The 24,705-nt window shown below is 38.0% G+C and overlaps 1 protein-coding gene across 3 annotated transcripts; it reads right to left on the bottom strand.

Moving 5' to 3' along the window:
* Positions 1-1,296: 1,296 nt before the first annotated feature.
* On the bottom strand, positions 1,297-24,655 carry mlxip (MLX interacting protein). Of its 3 annotated transcripts, none has more exons than XM_088411727.1 (17): positions 24,099-24,655; positions 20,947-21,053; positions 20,676-20,761; positions 20,507-20,596; positions 20,393-20,434; positions 19,343-19,553; positions 18,769-18,852; positions 18,301-18,395; positions 16,291-16,756; positions 15,793-15,860; positions 14,214-14,325; positions 14,040-14,134; positions 12,912-13,016; positions 12,074-12,201; positions 9,536-9,659; positions 8,057-8,186; positions 1,297-6,249 (listed from the first exon to the last, which is right to left on the bottom strand). In XM_088411727.1, exons 1-17 carry the CDS (start codon positions 24,428-24,430, stop codon positions 6,122-6,124), a joined length of 2,403 nt encoding a protein of 800 aa, XP_088267853.1. In that variant the 5' UTR covers positions 24,431-24,655; the 3' UTR covers positions 1,297-6,121. The 3 variants fall into 3 exon arrangements, with proteins under 3 accessions (XP_088267853.1, XP_088267862.1, XP_088267870.1); XM_088411736.1 differs by having other exon boundaries at positions 16,291-16,732; XM_088411744.1 differs by having other exon boundaries at positions 19,343-19,484.
* Positions 24,656-24,705: the final 50 nt, after the last annotated feature.

Raw genomic sequence — 24,705 nt, 5'->3', positions numbered from 1 at the left:
GGGAAACATTTCTTACTGAGCAACACTTTGACAAAGTGTTTCAGCGTCAAATGCATGTGCAAAAACATACAAATAAAAAAAATCCATCTTTGTTCTCACCGACATTATTCACCATATGGCAAAGTGAACTTCTTATCCAACTCTTTTCACGCCAGCGGTGCAGTCCTCTGCGACTGTGGTGATTCAGAGTTACACAAATAAATATGACTTGACCATGGGCCTCCTCTTGGCTGCTGGTCTGACAAGTGCTTTGTGTGCTGCTCATTCAGCAGTCTTCAAATTTTGACCCGGGGTTCATTTGCACCCCAACATACATTTCTGCCCCTAGCAGTAGATACTTAAAATGCCATTTGACACGGACCACAAGGATGTTTTTTTTTTTTTTAAAGGCCAGGTGGTCAGTGAGAAGGGGAGCGTATCAGAAAAAAACAAGTTTCTCCACTGTTAAAAATGACCACAGTTCACAATATTATCCTGTATTAATTAACAGTAATTTGTTGTATTTAAATTACCCTGTAATATTAAAATTGACTACCTGTGGAAATTACAGCAGCCTTAGATTTTACCTGTAAAATCCATTTATCAGTATGTTCTAGTAAATGTATTCATTCAAAGGATATTGCTGTTTAAGCATTACTATGAAAGTAATGCAAAACGTATCCAATAATTTACTGTGAAATCACAGCAAAAATTTAACAGCATAATGCAGTTAACGTATATGCAAAGAAACAAACTATTTATGTCTATAATAATTTATCTTGAAATGACTGCGGTAACTAACAATAACGCGAAAAACGTCTCTTTTACTTTCTGATGCTAAGTAAGTTTTAAAATGGACATCGTACTACAATTTGCTGTTGTTTTGGTTCTAAATGTGAAGATGGGATTTGGCTGTTTAGCGAAGGGGTGAATCTAGCCATGGGATATAGTGCCAAGTTCACCCCAAAATCTTAAAAATCTGATGTTTGCCTTACCACCTTAAAAAGTCTGTTGTGTAGCACATTTTCCCAAAAGCCAACTAAACATTATATGCTAGATCGATCGTGTTTAGAAATAGAATTCCAAGTGAGCCGTTCTTTATTCTAATTTTCTGTGTATGCCTTCAAATGAAAGTTGGGACAGCCCTGATTAAAGATGGACTGTCGTGATTTTGCTGTTGAGGGATGTGTGTGGAGGGTGTGAGTGTGTGTGTGTGTGTGGAGGGGGGGGATTAGAAAATCCGCCATTTCAGCACTATAGCGATATGATGACATAATAGTATCATTTCAACATGACGTAATACAGTCAACATTTCAATTCGTTTTCATTTGCCTTTATTGCGATATGCGTTACTATCGGAGGCATGTCGTTACATGAAGACATGCAGGAAGTTTGACAGAAACATTTTTCAACAGAACTGACGTGGAGGAAAAAAGTGAATGCCGAACACCCACATAGTAAAAATGATGGGGTGTGTACACACGTCGTCTTTCTGTGGAAAATGATAGCACTGTGTGGCAGACGGTGGATAAAGAACGTAACATCGCAAAACACGTTTGAAGCCAATTCCCCCCAAAACAACAATAAACTAAAAGACAAGCCAATTCAATGGCAAACACATTTCTCAAGAAGACAGAACCCGAGGACACTCCCGCACGTTTGTTAGGACTCGCCAGTCAATACAGTAAATTGTTTTCACTTCAAAAATGCGAAGACATAACGTGACGAGTCGTTATATCTCTAAATACACAATACATTGTTCTGTCGTTAAAAAAGGTTCTCGAAGACAATGCCTGACAAAGCATTTTGTCATCAGTTTGCTGAAGGTAAAACGTGACTACATTCCGACAGCAAAACGATTGTGGGTAGAGCGTAGTGTTTTGTTAAAATTTTGGTCAGAAAAATCACGATCAAAAACCCTGAAGACAAAATATAACATATTTGCATGACTGCATATTGGCGATTTAAAAAGAAGACAAAACATGCAACTGCTTTATTTCACTGAATTTTGATGAAGACAACACAACACTGTGTTGTATTATAAAAAAATGGTTATGGTGGCCCTGACGAGCAATTCCAAAACTAAGCAAGTAGTTAATAGGAAACTGAAAAAAAAAAGAAAAATAAACCCTCAAATGCATTATAAAAGACAAGACACCAGCAAATCAAGAATCGCATACACAAAGCAAAATGCAAAGACAAAAATACAAATAAAGAAATGCAATATCATAGAGAACAATTACAAAAATGTCAAACTATCCGTAAACAAAACATAAAAATCACATCACAAATGATTAAATGCAACATATTAAAAAATACTAAATTATCTGCAAACAACAACGAAAAGGCACATTTTAAGCAAGAAACACAACTGCAAATCAGGAATCGTAAACAAGCAAAAAAAATGTACACCTTACAAAAAAAGAAGCACATAAACAATTTCCTACCTGGAAGTTGTTCGATGGTTGTTTGCAGATATTCTTTTTGTGTTGATCTTTTTTGGTGTGATTGACATATTGTTGCTGCATTTTGTCTTTTGTAAAGTGTTTTTGTGTTTTGTCTACAATTTTTGTTCATTTGTTCGCATTCCTGATTTCCTCTCACTTTTTTTGTGTTTTTTTTGCCATTCTGCTTTGTCTTTTGTAATGTGTGTGAGTTTTTTTGTTTGCCGTTACATGCTTTGTTTGCCTTTTTTGTGATTTGCACTTCAGGGCTATATAGTTGGTGAAGGTAAAATCTGGCACTCTTAATGTTTCATCCACTCACCAGCACTACCCTGAGATCCCAAGAAAGAATATGATCCATAGAAAAACTGCAAGGACATTCATATGTGAACACAAGCACGGATGAGACAAACAATCCCTTTAGCAAATATATAGTGCAACAGAAAAGTATGTCTTCTAAAATATGAACACTTTGCATTTTTTGCCTCCCACTCCAAGATCATTATTGAATGTAAAGCGCAAAAGATCACACAAGTAAGCATAAAATGCAGCTTTTAAATTTTGATTTTGGAAAAATGTGTGTGTGGGGGGGGGGCTTCTCAAAGGGTCTTGATCTTGCATGAACTTGCCACCTCAATAAATCAAGAACTTCTTGTGGCTAAGCAACTTTTTCGATATACAGTATTTTTCATGAACCACACCCGTCTGAATACCTGTAGAAATATTCAATCAAGAAATCAGCTAAATAAAACCAGTCTGCCAAAATCCCATCAGAAAAAATCAGCAAGATCCAACTGAAAAGGCATGAAAATGTGCAGAATTGACCTCAAGGGAACGACGAGACTTTCAGGAGGTCACAAAAAATAAACAACATATAAAGAACTAATCCTTCCCTGTTAAGGTCAGTGTTCATGCTTCACCAATGAGAATGAGTGGGCAAAATTCACATCCATGGTTCCCGTGACTTAGAAGAATCTTCTGCGGACTTGCAAAGTAGTAAGCATTTGTGGAAGGTATGCATCTCATTGCATCTATTTAACAACATTTTAGCAGCAGTCAAATATAATGGTGAGATGGTCTGGGGCGGCTTTGCTTCTTCAGGACCTGGATGAATTGCTGTGATTAACAGAAATATCAATTCTGCTCTTTACCAGAAAATCCAGGGGAAATAGGTTTGTGATCTCATGACTGAAGCTAATTTGGGTTTGGCATGACAATAAGAGTTTCAAAAAACATCACAAATTCAACTTCGAATAAATTAAATGCATTTCGGTTTTGGAGTGACATAGTCGAAGGGCAAAATCTTCCCAGTGTTGCTGAATTAAAGCGATTATGAAAGGAAGAGCGGGCCAAAATATCTCATTGCTGCTTGTTGGTGAAAGTAGCCCAACCAGTTAGTAGGTTTAGAGGCCAAGTAGCTTAAAATAGTTTTTTTCCTTTCTTTTTAATCCATCCATCCATCGTCAATAGGCGCTTATCCTGACCAGGGTTGCTGACTTGCCGGTGCCTATCCCAGCTGACTACGGGCAGACGGCGGGGGACACCCTGATTGCCATCCAATGTGTTTTACGTTAAAATAAACTCACAAATTCAAAGTGACTTTTATGTCGGGTTGTCTGCGATATTCAAATGATGAGCTGGAAGATTTTCAATATTGCAGTAAAAAACAAAGCAAAAATAATTTGACAAGCGTTAAAATACGCAATAAATATTTAGAGACAGAAGAAAAATCCAAGTGATTTATTGCCATTGTGCTGAGGATCCCTATGAGGGCTGGAGGTTATGCTGCTCACCAGAGAAGCGCTGAGCAAGCAAAATGTGAAGGACGGAAGAAGGGAACTTAACAGCTATGTTCTGGTGTCAAGCTTTCCAAGAAAAACTCAGAAACTCAATGTCACATGTCTCTTTTGAACACAAACCACTTTCAACATTGTTCATTATGACTCACAACAAGGCAAACGTGCTGCTTTCTTGTTTCTTACTCAAATAACACAAACGTTTTCAAAATCATTGTGCCAAATATTACAATAGAAAGCCAGAGGGCTATTTTCGTAGACAGGCGCTCGCATTTAGCGTAAAAACTCGTGCCATCTTCATTTTCATGCCAGTTTACCATGTTTGGGACTTTATGCGAGGCCGAGCTGGTCATTTCGGCGAACCCGGAGTCATTTGTATTACACGGCCCACAGCTGAAAATCCGGTGACAAAGTACACTAGACTTTTGGTGGATTTGATCCACGGACGGCAGATAGACACATTCTGCACTCAGTCAATGTGGAAATCAATTCATTGTAGGGATTGCCCGATTATTGGCCAGGCTAACTACAGGAGGTGATATTCATCATATTAGTGCCTATCGGCGTCATCCATTTTTATTAATGTTATGGCTGATATAGTCTGTCATTTTATGCCTCTGATAGGGTAGCTGCACAAAGGAGGTTAAGTAAGCAGGGTCGGGTCTGGTTAGTATTTGGGTGGGAGACTTCCCGGAAATACCAGGTGCACTTCACTGACGGAAGACTCTCGCTCCGGTGCTGTCCCACCCAAAGCAGAATCTGATTGGGTTAGCTGTGCAAGAACGAGAACTAATCAGTAGTGGAAGCCATATATGACTGTTAGGAAGCCCACATTGTTGAACTATTTGTAGTTTCTGTCGATTAATGTAATACTTAGGTTAGACTTTAGCCCATTTCTGGTTTCCCACACTGAGAGTGGTCGGTGAATGCAACTACAGCCTAGCGCTGACTGCGAGTGAAGCTGTTGTTTTTGCTTTTCCTCGCGATGCAGCTCGAGTTCGTTTTGTGCCATAAACATAATGACTGTGTGTACATGCCAAGGGGTGAGTTTAATTCTTTATAAATAAGTTTGAGTCAAGAGCTTACTGAACATCGTAGCATAGGTCACGTTAGTTCGTCATTTCGGCTAGCATGCTAACCGTGCTAATGACGTTTCATCTTGAGGTGAATGGATTATCTGTGTTTGGTTGTTTATTTACTGCGTAATTCGGTGAGTTGGGAAATTTGAGTGCTCTGTGCTGTATGCTGTTTGCCGTGGGTTGAACTGTGGATGCGTATTAGAGTGCGCCTATGTGTGTTTGTATTTTTACTATTATTATAACAAAGTTATATTGACTATTATTTGAACAAAGTTATCATACTTTGCCTAATTCTGTGTTGATTTAGAGCTTTGAGCAATTATACCGCTATAAATATTTCTTGAAATGAAAATCGACTTTACTTAGGGGTTATCAGCCTCCTTGACTACCGGTCATCATATCAGCACGGAAAAAAGCACTTCCGTGCATTATCATCAACAACGCATCATCTGCAAGTGGAACTTTTCTTGCAGTTCCTTATGAACGTAATCGAATGTGCCGATCTGCATGGAATTCAGCGAATTCTTGACGCTTTCGCCATGTCGACTGTGACCCACTCCAGCGCTGAAATTAAAAGGAGCCGCTTTGATTGGCTCGACGCCAAGTGAGCTGCGCTCAGTCCCACGACGGCGCAAACATCCATTTCTAACTGCGCCCATCTACGAAAACGCTTCCCTCGGAAAAATCAAACTCTACCAACCCGCGCAGTTAGACTGCACTTTACGCTAGACTTGCGCTGGGCACAAAAATAAAGCCCTCAAGAGTCTGAAAAGGGGAAGACAAGTAGAGTCCTCTACGATGAGGAGGAGGAAGACGATTGACATCAGCTGGCCTGAGTGCGAGGCTCCACATCGGCGTGCCTCAGGGCATGGATGGCTTCTTCGCGCAAGCGTGATGGGTCGGTGAGGATGGATGTGCTGGTGCTTAAGTGGCAAAGGCTGCTGCTGACCACTGACGTGTGCACAAACAAATACATACAGTACACACACAGGTTGGTTCAATTACTAGCTACTGTACAAGCACACTATTAATGTACAAACACTGTGACTTCCAGTGATAATCAATCATGTTTTATCGCAACAAAGTATAATAGTGTTTATCTAATCTTGAAACAGCTTTCAGTTTCAGTTTATCCCAGGGAAAGACCTTTATTGTCAATGTTTGGTCAAAAATGCTAAAAATCAAGAAACGTCAAGAAAATTTGAAACGAAAAATACTTTGTTTTAAAAGCAATCACCATCAGTAAGCAATTTAGCAAAGTAATTTCAATAAGTAAGTACTTGAATGAATACATAAAAGAGAAAGCAAGAAAGACAAACGGAAGAAAAGGAAATAAAACAAGAATGAAAGGAAAAGAAAGTATACAAGGAAAGTGAAAAAATGACCTAAAAAGAAAGATGAAAGAAATCAGGAAAAATGAAAACAAATAGAAGGGAAGAGAAGAAAATAAAAAAGAGAATATATGATAAAATTAAGAAATCTCTGGCCTAACCCCCGCAACAAAACTTGGATAAGCCCTAAAATTTAAAAAACGACTTAGAAAAAAAGAAAAACATAAAATTCTGATCTAGAAACATTTGCACCCCCTTCAACTTAAAAAAAAACAACAACAAAAAGTGTCCCCTGCCAAAAATCTAAAATAAAATTTTGAAAGGAAGAGGAGCGATCTCACATCACCAAGCAAAAATAATCAGAAAATAACCTCAAATAAAAACAAACAAATCCATGTGGCTTAAACAGATGAACTTGACACTGATAATTATTCCCGCAGGCGTTGTGCCTTTTCAACCTAAGTTTAACGTGGTGCCAAAAGCATGTCATCATACATCATCAACAGTGACAGCCGCAAGTTATGTTTTCTTTTTTTACTTTTCCATCTCAGATTTGCTTTACTTCTCAAAGGTTTAACCCTTCACTGGGCCCACCGGCCGCTTTTGGCCGATGGTCTAAACAGGCAAAACGGCAGAAAGCATCCATAACAGCCATTGCTTAAATTCTACCAATACATTTCTCTAAAATCCTGAACATTATTGCCATGTTTAGGACTTAAAAATAGGAAAATGTGTGCCTAACAAAGGCCGTTTTTGCCTGTTTAGACTATCGGCCGAAAGTGACCGCTGCGCCCAGTAAAATGTTAGATCATTTGTTCTCCAGCATTTACAAGCATCAACTTCCCCAGAAAAGATGCCTTCAAGATAATATGAAAATAAGCACACTTTTAACAAACCATCTATGGAAATCCATTCTTTCGTAAAAACAAAAAAAGATAATCAATTAAATCGTTTAACCGTATGGTCAAATTGTGTCGCTCGTCTGTTGCAGAGCGTAATGTTGCACCACCTCCAGTTTTTCTCACGCTCTTTTTTAATGTAGAGTTGTGTACTGAAAAACATATTTGTGGCTTGGCAGAACATACAAACGTCTAGAAGCTGCAGACATGCTGCTAAATCACTGCCATTGTGAACATGGGCATGTTTTGGAGCAAAATCCTATGGCATTGCACCTCATCAATGCTAATCGTTCAGAAATATTTTGTTTAATTGGGTAGCAGTTTTATAATACGATTCCTTCACCTTTTAGATATGATTTTTGGAAAAATCATTTTGGAAGAAATCGAATCATCTGCTCTTGGAGAGATGTAGGAGGGATGAGAGACAGAGACACGAGAAAATTGTCAAAATCGCTCAGTAAAGAATGCAGTAAGAATGCAATATTTGTACCTATTTGTTGTTGATGTTGTGTGTGTTTGATTACTCACTGGGCCTGAGCGCAACAAGGGAGCAGTGACGTTCGAGCCATTCCAACGTGGTTTTGCAAAGCTCTGTTTCACTCGCGGTCGACACCATCTTGTTAAAGGACTCAAAAAGTGGCTTGATGATGACGCTGAACTGAGAAGCGGGTGATGTCAAGGTTTAATTCGGTATTGAGTGGAGATGCAGTCAACTCTCATTAAAAGCTCTTTTTTAATCAATGCTAAACCTACATCCATGTTAAATGGCTCTTTGCGTTATATGTAAGCATTAAGCTAGCGTGCTTTGTAGAGTGGCCCTCCCACCCCCTAAAACGATTCACAAAAGAATCAAGATTCTCATTTCTTACCATTTAGAAAAAAACAAAAAACAAACCGGCTTTCTGTTGACTGTATGACATGTTAATATGGCGTGTGCACACTGCCGAAGATGCAACAACCATCACGTAAAAACACCAACGGCATTCTGCAAGGCCAACTTCAAAATAAACACACCAAATAATACACGGACCTCAATTGCCATAGTTAAACTTCTATTTTGAAGTTGGCCTGTCTTATTGCCATCGCATCACTATCAACATCGACTTGGCACAAGTCCCCAGCTAGTTTCAGGGGCGTTCAAATGTCCGAAATTTCCAACTCCCAACATCTCTGCATTAAACGAGAGTATCTATCTAAATGATACGGGCTTTTTAATCAATCTATAAAAGCTGACATATCAAGAAGAACGATGATGGTGAAATTACTTTGATATTTGATGAAATTATAATAAATGGTCAATACTTGTGTTTACATCAAAATCAAATAATCAAATAACAAGGCTTTTGTTTTCTGTTTTAGTGGTTTGAATGTCAATAAGTCAAAAATTAAGTATGCAGTAGCAGCTGTTTTTTTTTGGAAAGGGGCCACCAACTTCAATTTCTTCATTTTTCGTTCCGTCTCGCAAAGCAGACTGGCGTATACCATGACAGTTCTTTGCACATCCAAAGGTTGAAAGTGAAATCATTGTCAATTAAACTTAAATTTAAAATCAGTACTGAATGATCATTTAGAAGTTTAAACGCAGAACTCCTTCTTGGACTTTGTTTAAAATGACAAACAACTTGAGGCAAGCATGCATGAGAACTGCAAGCAAGTCTTTTTTGTGTTTCCTCATAGTGATGTTATATGATAGCCTCTCATTCCTTCACAATGAGAGAATGACAAAATGCGCCTAGACATACTTTAAAAACGCATCCTTTGCATTTTACAGAGCCTTGATTTAAACGAGCAAAAGGCGTCTCAATAAGAAGCGTGAGGGTTTGCAACACTGTAGTGGCCAAAAATTGAACCAGGTGATGATGTAAAACTGATTCAGTGAGGATTCCTTCCTACCGCAGTAAATTTCCCCACATACACGCACAAAGACACATCTTAATTACAGACTGATATAACCTGACGGGTACACTCTCAGACTGTAATCACAAACAACTAACGTAAAATGGATACAATCCAGAACTTCCAGTCCTGCCGGGAACGAAGTCTGACGTACTCAGTGAACCTGTGCTGCATGTGGTCAACGCGTCGCTGCGTGACCTGCCCTCCTGTCGCTGGCATCTGGTTGTGACACAGGCTGCGGTTGAGAAACACAAAAGGCACGTGCCGTGATGTCAACAACAACAAATGTCCCTGTGCCCAAAAAAAAGGTTGTAAAATACAATACTGTGTTAGTTTAGATAAGCGAAAAATCATTTGGCTCAAAAAATGTGGTCCCTATACACCAAATTAATTCACTTCAAGAAAAAAATCAAACAAAAATCTGACCTACGGCAGCTGAACTATGTCAAACTCGGGTCCTCGAGGGCTGGAGTCCTTTGTGTTTTCTAGGTTCCTCTCACTAAACACCTGATTCAATAGATAAGCTGGTCAGCAAGCTCCGCTAAAGCTTCAAAATGATATCCTATTCATTTGAACCAGATGTGTTTGGAAGGGAAGCATTGAAAAGGTGCAAGATATCAGCCCTCTAGGATTGGACTTTGACATCAATGAGCTAAACAAAAGAAAAATTGACAAGTCGCACAAAAGAATTAAGGCCATTGCTGAAGCTACTTTTAAAGTATGTACTTCGGCCTGAAATGTACTGTAAATGCGTGAATTATCAAGGCAAAGTGCATTGGGCATTTCTAAGACAAAAGACATTTTTTTTTCTGTATTTTTCTTACACATAGGGTATACACCATAATGTCAGCAACATGCACGGTAGAGAGGCAAGTTTAAAGATTGAAACTTGGCTAATAGGGAAAACGTAGCATCATCTGGTGGACATATAAATTAATTCCCCATTGACAGCCGGTAGTCCAAATGTGTGGGATTTGTGCAGCTGTGACGTTTTAGGATATTGTATTGCAAATTCAACCTATTTTTTTTTTTCCAATAATACCAAACAGGGCTTGGTGATAAGTATTTCAAATCAGCCGATATGATACTTGTTTCTTTTTCTCCTATAAAAAAAAAAAAATAATAATAATAATAAAACACTAACAAGAAAAATAATCAATCTGAATATCTGGAAATCTGGAGTAAAAACTCATTTTCATGGAATATGCATGGTTTTTATGTACATGTGATGTAGTTTAAGGTGCAATGTTGAGCTGTAAATGCTGATTTGCAGATGTTACTCCAAAGTAGTATTATTGATAATCCTACATTAACCCTAATCATTTTTCATACAATGTAAGTGTTAGTCAAGTAAAACTCTCTAACCCCAACCTAAAGCAGATGATGTGGTGCTGTTGGCTTCCTCGGGCCGTGATCTCCAGCTCTCACTGGAGCGGTTCACAGCTGAGTGTGAAGTGGCAGAGATCAGCACATCCTAATTTGTGACAATGGATCTAAGTCGGAAAAGGTTGGAGTGCCCTCTTTTAATAACTTCCTTTTTTTCTTAGGAGAATGGGCGTGTTTCGTACTTGACTGCTCACTACTGGTTAAAAGTTGAACACCTAAAACTGAGCCACTATAGATTACCCTCGGGCGTATGTTGCCCATGAAAACGTTTTAATCCCGCCCGCCAAATTTGGAAGAAATGATCAAAAAAGAGGACAGTGACAATATCTTGAAGGATAGCAGAACTATCAATGTGCTAAAATAGTAACTGCTACCAATTGAAAAAAATGTACTGTGTTCATTCAACTTTCAGTTATTGGAAGAGTCACTTCAATTAATAGTTAAATACATGGTACTTGAATAACACCGTTGTTATGATTTTGTCAATTTTCTATTGAAATTATGAACATATTTTCTAGATATAGAAAAGATGATTATCAAAACACCATCCACCTGCTCCTGGACCTGCCCTACTGTATTGTCAAATTATAGAACCATATGCAGCCTTCGGGCCAAAAAGTTTGCCTACCCCTGATCCAGGTTATATTCTTGTATAATATAGTTCTAGTGCTTTTTGGCAACTTGTCTCCTTTATTTTGGGAAGCTCCAAGTACTAATATTGTCTTTAATAAAAGCCCACGGACTACTAAATCAGTAAGTGTTTTTAAGCGCACAATTAGCATCAGCCATTCGGCCATTTGGTGCTGGACCACTTTGAAATAATTGAGCATTATTTTTGTCACTCTTTAAGTGATACCAAGCTTGTGATATTTCCTGTGTTTGGGGAGAATCTTTCTCTCTTGCCGCCATTGCCACACCGCATATGCCTGCAATAAAGGTTCGTGTAGAAAATGGTGGTGCAAATTTGGTTTTTATGTAGCTATGGTTTTATTCAAATGAAGCTTCAAGGAGCAAATTTTTATTTGACCGATTTTTAAAGTGACCTTACCCAACTTATTCTCTGCTCTAATTGATTATGACCACATCTAGCACATTGAATATTAGGGGGAGAATATTGTACATAAATTTAGATACAAAAAAAAAAAATAAAACTAAGGAATTAAACAAAAATGCAAATATTGAGAAAAATGTAAATAAATATATTAGGAACAGTAAAAGAAAGAAAAGTTATTAAAGAAAAAATGAAACATATTCTATGTATACTTAATGGAGGCTTTGAGACTGGTGATCTCATCCTGCAGCTTCCTGATATCTTCTTGCATTTGCTCTCTGTCTTGCTTGAGCTTCTCAATGTGTTCCACTGTCTTTTGCATTGTGACCGCAATACTGATCTGTGTACACACCAATGAATTTCAAATGAGAGGTGGGAAGGGAAGGGCCATAGAATTGTGACCATTTACAGTTGAAACAATGTTTACACGCCTTATATAGAGACGCATCCTTATATACTTTTTTTTTCCACTGTCAGACATGAAATACGACTAAAAAACTGTCCTGTTCTATAGGTCAATTTTCAAAACCATTTCTTTTTGCGAAATGAGATAATCAATTGATTTAACCAGTTTGGTGGTAGGTTTCAGGTCATCGTCCATTTGGAAGACGCATTCATGACCAAGCTTTAACATCCTGGCTGAGGTCTTGAGAGGTTCTTTTAGGATTTCCACATAATGTTATTTCCTCATGATGCCATCAATTTCTTTAAGTCCTGCCTGGAGCTAAACACCTCCATAATGCTGCCACCCCCGTATGGATGATGTTCTCAGGCTTGCAAGCTTCCAAACAAAAGCTAGCAAATACACGCAATCATCATCTGGGTTTTTTCAAATTGCTTAAAGTATGGCAATCCTATTGCTTATAAACTGACTTTGACAAAAAAAAAAAAGGTAAAAAGTTCTGGAATTATTTTGGAATCTATCATAATTGGCCCTAAACAGGACAAGTTTAGTCTGATTTCACAATAGACAGTAAGAACAAAAAAGCCAAATTAAGGCCTTTTAAAATACTGCATTTAAACTTCTGGTTTCACCTGCACTTTACATACATTGGTTTGGGAGTTGAGGGTGGGAACCAGGCTTCCGAGCGTTTTGAAGCAGTGGTTTATATTTGATCGTCTCTTCTGCTCAGCAATGTGTGCTCTCCTTGAATTCTTAAAAATACACAGACAAATTACACTTCAACTGATGCTTAAAACACCCGCATCCCATGGGATGTATGGACACAAATTGTGTGGCTGACTTCAACCAGGTAATCGGAAAAACAAATACTAGACATGTATACAAATATAAAAAATAAAATAGTGAGGAAACACATCAAACACATTAGATAAGTAATACAAAAAACTGAAAAAAAATATTTAAAAATGAAACAATAATATTGACATAAGAGTATTACTGATGCCATTTTCTCATACAAAAATATCAGTCAAAATATACAAATATGTCATAGATGTTACAAAAAGAGAGCCACACTCATTTTTTTAGACTAGCTGTAGCAGATTAGCATGGTAGAAAAATGAATACTCTAAGAGTTGGTAAGTACGGCATAGGAAACACTAAGACGAAAAAAAAAAAAGCCAATTTCTTGGGTTTCCCCCCAAGTCACTGTTCTATAAAAGTGGTAGTGACATGGAATGTGGCAAGGAAGTCAACCAAGAAATTTCCCGTCTTAGCACATTATCAGAATACGGTAATAGTATTCCACAGTACCGTGACATTAAGTCACAATTTTATTTTATCACCTGCCATTCAATTTTTCCGCCCTGATTTGTTGAAAACAATTGTTAATGTTCAACAAATATTTTACCCATGACGTCAAAGGCTGCTGTTCACATCAAATGCAGTCAGGATTTACTAATAAAAGTGGTAAGAGTCAAAATATACTTTCACATCCCGCAAAAGCCAAAGCAAGAGAGCTCACAGTATGACAAAAAAATATGTAAAAATTATGGCTGTCAAAGTGTTCATTTTGGACATTATTAACTTCCTGGCAGGGGACACGCCACGACATTAAACACAAACTAAAAGTGTTACTGGTAGTAACAGTAAATTTTGTAAAACTAAATATTTGCGATACTTCAATAATGAAGATAAATAGAAACGCATGTCAGTATTTCACCTTTTCTGGGTTATAAACAGTATAAAATGGAATGATTGCGCTCAAGTTGTTTTACCTGAGACGTTGTACTGCTGCTGATCAAAGACTGTGGACTTGGAACTTGATCTAAAGCACAAGGGGAGCCTTGGCTTGATCGTGGCTGGCCTTTAGCTAAAGAGAAGAGGGAAAAAGAAACACTTTAGGAAATAGCGTGCTTTTGTGTATTAGGGGAGTCACAACCAGCTCTCACCGACACCAGATGTGGTCTCATGGTTTTGATGGCTGGAGGAAAACGAGTTCTCAGAAGGAAGAATGCACTGAGGAGTTTTCTGGGTTTGAGGTACGACTGAGAATGCGCCAGGCTGACGTATAAAAAATAAATACAGAAGGGTAAACATGTGAATAGCAAAACCTTTAAATTGATTCACGTCGCCGTGACTTTAATTTCTTCTTAGAGGGCTGTTTTTGTGTTCCGAGCGTGTATTTCCTTAATAATCTTATAACCTTATGAGCTAGCTATGTTGCTTATTTTAAAATAAATACTGCCTAGATAAATTTCCTTTTGCAATTGAATGATAATTTTGATAAATAAGGGAATATAGCCCTCATTTACAATAAAAAAAAATTGTCAGTGTAATCAACCAACTATACCACAAGATGGCAGTTAATCACAATATGAAGCTCCTCAATTCCAACAAATTTTTATGTAGTAATGGTTTTGGCCAATCACAAATAGCAAATACTTTAGTTTTTCTGTTTAGCAAATCCACAAGTATGAATTGTGACTGTCAGGACAGATTGAAACACAAACCCAGCAAAACAGATGTTACTTATAATGGGTATTAAATATGATTAACTCATTTGATCCCAAAGACGTATTTTTTTATTTTTTTTTTGAGTCAAGAGGTTCAATCCCGGACCTCATATATATAAATAAATTATATATATATATATATATATATATATATATATATACATATATATATATACATATATATATATATACATATACACACACACACACACACACACACACACACACACACACACACACACACACACATATTAATAGATACACACTAAAGGAGTAAAACGAGGCATTCATTTTTACATTTGTGCTTGAGCACATTACAGGGCTGTCACTATCGAATAATTTTGGAAACAATCATTCTATCAAATATCCATCCATACATTTTCTATAGTTGCTTACGCTCACAAGGGTCGCAAGCTTCCAGGCTTGATGTCACAACCATGATGAAGTTTAAAATATAGATATTGAAAGTTATGTGAAGAGCAGTCACTATTGAAAATATATATTTTTAATTATTGCTCTATTAAATAAAGCGGATAAAGTGGTAGCTAATGGATGGAGGAATGGATATTATTCTATTGAAAGTTCTTTTACCCGTAATTGGATTAAAAAATAAAATTAAAGTGTCGTACAAAAAAAATTCTGCCCCAATTTGATATTATTTAACAAATATTGCTGTTTATCCGGTATTATTTAGTGATAGAAAAACGGAAATACTACACAAAATAAACGATTACGTATTATGAACAGTTCTCGATTAGTTTGATAAGCAATTAGTTGTTGATTCATCTAAAAATTTGGACAACTCTAATAACTTTGTAGTTTTTGTACTAAGTACAGAAGTTGAATCAGTCCCAAATTTATGAGTTTTATTTACACAAGTATCTATTTATACTGAAATAGACGGTAAAAAAAAAGCAGATTTAGTTAGGTACACCTGTAAAAAAAACAACAAAAACTTGCCGCTCATTTTGTATGTAGATGTACCTATGAGTATCTAGTTTTGTTGGGAACGTACCACAGTACAATGAGTGATCAGCACACCAGTAGATGACGTCACATCAGTGTTCATTGCTGGGATGACCCCTGAGAATCAGAGATGGCAGTGAGTTGTCTTTATATTTTGTACACCTAACATCACCGTAACATAGCTGCTGTTAAAAACAGTGTTTCTCAAATGTGGGTCTGTAGAACCCTGGGGGCTCACAAGATGAACTGAATTCAGTTAAGTTCCTTTCTTTTAAACATGTCTGAATATTTAAGTGGGAAATTATGAATATTAATTCCTATGATATTTAGGGTTGTATGTTGTGATGTTTGAATGGCATTCAAACAAAATGCCATGTTCCCATTTTTTTTTTAGCTTGTTTACTTTTGTTAAAAAAATAAATACCCCAAATTACAATTTTTTTTTTGATCTGGTCCAACTTAAAGGTCCTTTTCGAAAATTTCTCCCTAGACCTAAAATGTTTTGAAAATCCCTAGTTAAAAGGAAAAAGTGTTCATTTGATCCAACCTGTGATGATGAGCTGCTGGTTGGCTGGGGTTATCTTCTTCAAGTCTCGTTTTTTGTTGGCGTTGGCCGGCTGGAGGTGTCGAGGACGGGCAAAGGTATGTGGCGGAGGTGGCGGAGGCTTAGGGGCAGCTATCAGCGGAACTAAGGACTGTAGCCGCGGCGGAGGCGGTGGGGGCTGTGCGCATACGGAACCAGCAGCCGGCGCAGAGGAGGCTGAGATTACGGTGGTCTCTCCCAAGGCTGTTGTGGGGTCCAACGTGGAGGGGACCATGGGAACCGCCGCCGCCGGGAGGCACTGTGTCACTAGGGGACTGTGGGTGGGGACGGCTGCGTGGTTGCTGAGCAACACTGGCTCTTGATAAATAGGCAAGTAGTTGTCCACCATGGCACTGGTACCACTTGTTGCATTGGTCATAGCAGATGGGATTTGGCTGTCTGTGAGCTGCATGGACGACAATAACTGACCCTGGTGACAAAACAAATGTGTCGTGGTACCTCACCTTGAGAGGTTCATTTATGAACACGCTTGTGACTCACATGAATTCCCCCCATTTAAATGAAATGCATTTTTTTTCCAAGAGCTCCTAAACACATTTTACATGGTTTAAAAAAAAAAAAAAAAAAAGCAATGTAGTGTACAAAAACATAATAAAGTGGACCCCCACTACTCGCAGGGATCTACATATAATTGCCGCATGTTGACATGCATTGGAGGATTTTTTTTTTTAAATGCATAAAAAAAAAGATAGAAAATGTCAGGAAGATAGAATAAGAAAAAGCATTATCCACTATCTTTACCAATCAACCTCACAACAAAGTTTGCAGGCATTCTGGAGCCTATCCCAGCTGTGATCGGGCAGTAGGCGGGCTGACCCTCTGAACTGGTCGCCAGCCAATTGCAGGGCACACAAAGGTGAACAACCATTCAACCTCACATTTCAGTAAGTTTGAAGTGCAAAAATATATTTGTCTAAACCTTCCAGTGGAAGGGATATATCCCACTAGGTCATCACACTTATATCGATTATTAGGGCAGTTACATTTCCAAATTATACCCACAGTAGAGAAATAACTTTTTTTGTTGTTGTTTTTGTTTCCATTTTTTTAGCTTGTTTTCTTTTGCTAAAAAAATAAATACCCCAAATTACAATTTTTTTTGGTCTGGTCCAACTTCGAAGGAAGAAAAAAAGCAAAGTATAAAATAATAAGGTAACCCAAGTTTACCAAGCAATGGAAAGTTATGGTCACAGATGAAAATCCTATTGGACAATTCCTATGGTCACAGATGATCATCCTATTTGAAAATCTGAAGTAATTAGTTCAAATATTTTTTCTAAGTAGATTTGACTCCAGACTTAGGGGAAGAAAAAGACTTAAAAGCAAAACAGCAAGGTAAATCTACAACAAAAAAAATTCTGTTCATAAGTGAAAACCTGCGAGAGTGAAGCCTTAACCAAACCGCGATGTACTGAGGGAATACTGTAGTTCATAAAATCATACAGTAATTCCATAAGAATAAAAAAGGGGTTGTGTCCCTCCTTCATCTACGATGCACAACGTGCTGACCATTCTAAGACCTAAAAAGATACCTTTGAGGCTCAGCTCCTCTTTGAGATAATAAGTATATCAGTTATAGATGCGTACATCATTAATCAGAAAAGATAAATATATATATATATATATATATATATATATAAATACAGTATATTGCTTAACAACATGTCCAGAAATAAATCCTGGCCATAGTTCAAATGCACCCATAATATTATATATTCAAAGACAAAAAGACGCTTATTTCTATCTCTACATTTCTAATGATGGTGTTAAGCAAACTAAGCAGCCGGTCGAGTGCCATCAATCAGTTTAGTACGATTACTATGTTACGTGAATTTGTGTCACTACTTGTAAAGGACAGAAAAAAAGGCAAGAAGATGGATCAGAGGATCACCAAGTCTTACACTTCCTGCTTGTTTTGGAGGGGGTGTGTTAAGTGCTGCGCTCCGTGTTTACCTGAGACGGAGAGCTGCTGCTGGGCAGTGGGGTGACTGATGGTGCAGTGGGGGAAACGGGGAGGAAGACGGGTGGACGGAAGCTGTGAAATAAGTCTGGAAACAAGAGCCTATGTTAGCAAGCGGTTAGTAAAATAAACCAGGAAAAAAAAAAATCATCATCTACTCTCTGGGTTACTAGGTTAATGAAACTACTGTCTGGAGGAGTTACTGGAACACTAGTGCGTGATTCCTGTAAGTGTGCACAATTAGTGTGTTTATGAGGATGTGTGCAGGACTCGCTTCATCCAATTCCTACAATAGCGCCACGTTACAGGAAAACCAAGGCACGTTGAGCACAATATCTAATGGAGCACGCTCCTTTTACAATCCTTGTTATGTTTGATTCTTTGGTACGCCAATGAATGTGCAGTCTTTTCCCCCTAAAAAAGATGAGACGGCAAACAGCTTGCGCGGGTTCGGCTGCTACCTTGTAGTGGATCAAAAGACAAGTCCAGGTTGGGCTGCAACTGCATGAGGCCCGGTTGGATCATGTCGGCATTGACCGCATGAGCTGTAAAAGGCAAATAAGTGTTTCGTTCAAGACTGTCATGGATTTACTGTAATGCCACCACAACTAAGAACCTGACCCTGATTTGCAACTTTAAATGGAAGTTGAAAACCTTATTTAAAAGCGGTGCTGAACAATTCATTAAATTATATTCTATGTAGCAGAACGCAATTTTTAATTGCAAAGGTTGTCAGCAATCCGTTCTCACTAATTGGTTAGGAAAAGCAGTCTGCAAGTTTACATATCATTGTTTCATCAAGTATGAAAAGTTGACATAATCAAACCACAAATGTGTTAGTAGCTCAGTGGTAATATGATTTATGATTTACACCACACGCGTTTGGCAGAATTGTGTGATGTCACAAAGAACAGTAAAAAGACCACAAAGACAAAATCCTTTCTAAGGTCATAGTCATCCACAATGAATCAGAAATCCTTGTACATCTTTGTTGTTTTACAAAAAAAACCCAAATGCAATTACAGCTATTCTCACCGTTCTCTTTGGGGTTAGACCAAGCGGTGGTCTGGTGGGAGACCAAGGTGGAGAAGAGTGTGTCGGACATCTCAGACATCAGCATCTCCATGTCGAAGAGGCTCTCCAGCTCCATGGGCACTGGGGCCTCATGCTCTTCATCCTGATAAAAGCAAGCACGGAGCATGTCTGGAGAGACTTCCCCAAACAGCGCTAACTGCTCCTTGGGCCCCTTTAAGTGTTACAAATGGAATCACCAAACCAGTTAATCACATAAGCATGCAGTGCATCTAGTGTAGCCAAAATGTTGCGAAGACAATTAACACACACTCATTACGTTAGTTTGGTTTCTACATTTAATGCCTGAACCTAAAACCTGAAACACTAACTTGAAAGCAAAACCCTGTCTTCAAACCTACTTGGAATCCTAACTTTAATCATTGTTTGAAAACCTAGCAAAACCCTATCTCCAAAACCTAAATCTGGTTTGATCCCCAATTACAAAAGCATAATCTTAATTTACAAACATAACAAGCATTTGGTTAGGATGCCTCCCAGATGGTTGGAACGTTGAGACCGGCTTGAAATTCAAAATGAAAATAACCTAGGCTTGAAAATGTATGCTTGATTTGAAACCATAATTTGAAACGTCACTGCAAGTTTGAAATCCTAATCTTGGCTAGAAACCTCAATTGCAAAGTCAATCCTTTGAATTGTTTTTATATATTGTAGACATTAATACTTTTAGAGTAGATATAGGAAGTCCACACACAGCTGTGTATTTTTTGCTTCTCATTTCTAAAACCTTTTTTTTTTCCAATTGATAACTCCAAACTATTGATCAAAAGTACAAAACGTTTTGAAACGACTTTTTTGTACCGTAAAAACTGGCAGTTGAACACAAATGTGTAGATTTTTCCATTGTTTTTCAACATAATTTTTTTGACTGAAATAGTCAAATGTCCTCATCTGAATGATAAAAACATGTTACACAATGCACTGAAATATTCAGTGCATTGAAAAGGTGACAAGCTGCATGTATGGTTGCATTTTTATAAAAACTCTGCATACCTTCAACAAACTCGACAGGTCATCATCCTTGTGCCTCTGCAACTGAAGCCAGTCAGTCAGTAAGATGATGCCATAGAACTTCTACCAAAACAGTGAATGGTACCCAAACTCAACTCTTTTCTTGAAGTAGGTTCTCCACTTGTGATACTCTCTGATGACAATTTCTATTCTTCTCTTCCAGCATTTGCCCTCGGTAGTGATCATCTGGGAGTCACAACGCATGACATAATCGGATGAACTTGGATTTATTATTGAGTTTGAAGTTTGTGTTTTAAATAGTCACCTCTGAAGTGCGATGCGCTTCCAAATCTATGTTTCCGTCCAGAGGGGTCACAAAATGACAAACGGGATTTTGTCTTCTCTCCACATCTGCGGGTGACAAAAACTATTTTAGTCACACAAATCTATATGAACCAATGCACAGTAGTAGCCCCTTGTTTAATTTGTCCAATGACCATGCTCACAAATCAACATACTTAAACGTAACTCATTTCTTGTCACTTTTCAACTGAGTTGTGTAGCACTACATTGATCGACAGTATTAAAAGTCTTACACTGCATGTACCAGGCCCTCCAGATGGCGTTGTTGAGGCGGATCTTGTCCCTCCATAGCAGTTTCAGACCTTTGAAGTTTTTCCATTTGGGAGACACTAGTTTGCCACTGTGGAGACAATATAATTTACAGTTTTCATTCGCTGATATTCTGGTGTCAAAAACATTTCCATCACAAGCCACATTGTAGTGATGTTTTCCCTCAAAGGACTTTTACGGGAAAATAATATACAGAAAATGTAGAATCACCTCATCATGTTATTAGAAAAAGACCCACGTTTATGAGAACCAGTGAAAGTTCTTGTAATCTATCAGACATGTAAATTTTACAAATATGCACCCAACATTTTTGTAAGCATCCGATTGGTCTGGTGTCATTCCTATGCTAATGCTGATATGAAGTTGACGCCAAAATGACTGCTTCGATCCAAAGTGGCACTTACTGTTCAGCTGTGTGTCATTTTTTTGGTGCTCTACAAATAAAGGTGAGATTTGAAGCATCTATTATTCTTTGAGGGTTTTGACGTAAAGTACTTATGTGTTATTTTTTTGCATGTTATAAATTGGTGATTTTTCTAGTATGTTAAGTTCCCCCTAGAATGTTAAATTCTGAAAGTCATCAGAATTTTACTAGAAAATGCATAAAAAGAGCTAAACTTAAATTTCGGATGCCTTCCAGTGTCTTTGCTACAATACCCTTTTTCTTATCAATTTTCTTGACTCTACACTGGATTAAAATCATTAAGGCTTTGTTAAATATGTGGATCACGGTTTAACTAAATAAAGTCCAACAACAACATGAGTGCTTGGTAGTAGTTCCCAGGTCTATTATTAGACTTGAGGGCGAGTCCAAGCCGGTTACAAAAGTCAGTGGGAATCCTCGTCTGTCATCCGGAAATAGAAACGTCTTCATATTTGGCTGACAAGTCACCTTTATAAAACGAGCTCACACAAAAACCACACAGATTTTATTCTTTTCATTTCTTTTTTTTTCAGGAAGGAAAGTCCAAAACAGTTGGTATTGAGAAGAAAAAAAGGGAAAATGTAATGAATTGAAACCTTCCTGCATTGCATGCATTCCAGCCAAATTGATGAGAGAATCATTGTATGGAATCTGTAAAAAAGTTTGTAGTTAAGGTTTCAAATTATTGTTTCAAGACAGACGAGCGTTTTTAGCGAGGGTGGAAGTCTAAATTAAGTTTTAATGTCGATGTTAGCATTTCATATCCAGGTTTAGGTTGGCATAGATTGATCAATATAATTAATACCTTCCTTCCTCTAACAGCCTATATTCATAGTTAAAGGTCTAAATATATCACAAAGGAAGAGATGTGGGGTAATATGACTACTTTTCTAAAGAACAGGGCTTTGCCACCATCTTGTAGCATCTTATGCCATTTCAAAAACGCCACAAAGCCGGCAATTATGCACGTTTTATAGCAAATAATTAAGCGCACGAAAAAAAAACACCTTACAGTATATATCCATATTTTGATATTTTTCCTTTTCATACACTACTTTTTATATTTATTTTTTCTCTCAATACCACATGTCTGTCCCCAACCAATACGAGATAAAATCAAATGAGGACGCCAGTGAATACACCCAGGGGCTCTCACCATGCACAACACAGGTTCTACTATGAAAAAAATAGGTTAAAGTTCAAGTTCAAGGTCCCCCAGCAAAATACATTCCGGGTCTTCACGGATTTTCTTAAAAGGTGCATGCAAACTTAAAAGGCGAAGGGATGCAGGTTTAATTATTATTTTTTAACTCAGCAAATCACCTTTTTGGGAGAGTGGGGAATCAAAAAGTCTGAAAAGTTGTTTGATGCAAATTTTGAGCATGAAAATGTGTTTATATTCATTGTTCTTGGGAAAGTTATTTATTTGATGGATTCATCACCTTTTTAGACGTCGCAACATGACTAAATAAAGCGCTTGATAACATTTTCCGAGATTCATTTTGGATTGCCCATTAGTTGCTGCAAGGAGCTTTGATTATTTTGGTGGGTGAATTGCTCCAAAAAAAAAGTTATTAATCCTGGTGATAATCTATGCATTTCAGAGGTCTCCTTTTTTGTGTTATTTTATGTGTTATGTTTGGAGGTTAACCAGGTTGAAGTTGCCTTTACAACTGCGCTTGGTTTCGATTGCGTTTACTGGTTGATAAAGTAACCTGACAGCAGTTTCACCAGACTGGTTCGTTTTCCATTGATATTGACAGGTTGACTGTTAATTTACCAATAAATTAGTTTTCTATTAATAAAGTAACTAATTTATAGCCCATAACTTCCAAAGAAGTCAAAGATTCATGTTACCAAAAATACCAGACATCAATAACCCGAGTAAACAAATAAAAACAAGAGAAAACAATAACCCATTTTTTAAAATGGTGATTTTTTTATTTTATTAATAAAAAAAAAAACACCTGGTAAAAACTACATTTTATATTAACTTGAGTTATATCTCTCTGAATTTTTTGTTAAAATGGATCCTCGACATCTTTAGCCATCAATTAATGATTAAGTAAATAATATCACCGTTTAAAAATGGCATTGCTTACTCACATTACCGTTGTCTCTGATATATATGTTAATTATTGCAAAAAGTTGTACCTATTGCAACATCTAAAATAAGCATTATTTATTACAAATTAGAAATTCTTTGAGCAAGTTGACACATATTTGCTGTCATGTCATCTACATCACATGAAATTATGTGTCTGGGCGGATTGAACCCCTGATTCTGGGTTTGATACTCTGTGACAGAAATAATTGAATCGTTTGTGTATTACGGTCAAGTGAAGAATTGTGTTACGACTTCTAAGTGAAATGGGCATTTTCAAAAGAGGATAAAGAATATATGCTATGTATTGTGTACAGTGTGGGTGGTTGGTGCCGTGCCTATTTACGTGTGATGATGCACAATTGAATTCAAAGGCTATTGACATAGCAAATGATCAAAGCTAGGTTTTGTCCTGAGCATGCAAACAGCAAATAGGCGAGTCCAAAAGTTGTGACTCTGCAAGGAACACTTTATGTAACCGACTCCCATCTCTACAAAAACAAAAAGTAAAACGTGGAGGTGGAAACAGATGCTGCCCAATGACAGTATAGTTATTTGTACTTGGCTACACCCCACCAGTGCGGTACCTGTAGGCCAGCGTCATGCACTCAAAAAGTTTGGTGAGCGAGACGTCGATGGAGATGTGGGACGTGCTGGCCTTGCCAAAGTGGTACGTCTGACAGGTCTGTTTGTTGACGGTGTCGAAGTCGTAGCCTTTCTTCGGCGGGTGCTCGCTGTGCGGCGAAGACACCATGAAGTGTCCGCTGTGGATGATCTGCGACCGACGCGGACCCCGGCTGGGGCTCGGGCTGGGACTGCGGCTCGGGCTCGTCTCCTCGGCGTCCGAGTCGTCGTCGTCGTCATCGTCTCGCTGTTGTTTCCTCTCCCTCTGCCTGGAACTCGGCTGCCTAGAAGCCATGACTGCGAACAAATGGCTAAACCAGCTAGCTAGCTAGCCCTGGAGAGATCACTACTACGCTGCACCCGTCATGAGACTTGGCTAAGGCGTTATAAGGGTCCCCGCCTTTCCGGTTATTGTTTTTTTTTCTTGCTACTTTGTCTCATCTAAATGCCTTTAAAACTACTTTGTGTACAAGTTGACCACCGAGACCAGCTGACACCAAAGTTACTGCCTCCCATAAGATGTCGTCACCGACATGATGGTTCACAAGGGTTTTGATTGGCCCGTGTCAA

This window comes from Hippichthys cyanospilos, chromosome 1 (genome assembly GCF_059441005.1).
Source record: "Hippichthys cyanospilos isolate Australia breed blue-spotted pipefish chromosome 1, RoL_Hcya_1.0, whole genome shotgun sequence".
Lineage (NCBI taxonomy): Eukaryota > Metazoa > Chordata > Actinopteri > Syngnathiformes > Syngnathidae > Hippichthys > Hippichthys cyanospilos.
Note: the sequence above shows the minus strand (reverse complement) of the source record. Positions and strands in the feature narration are given on the sequence as shown.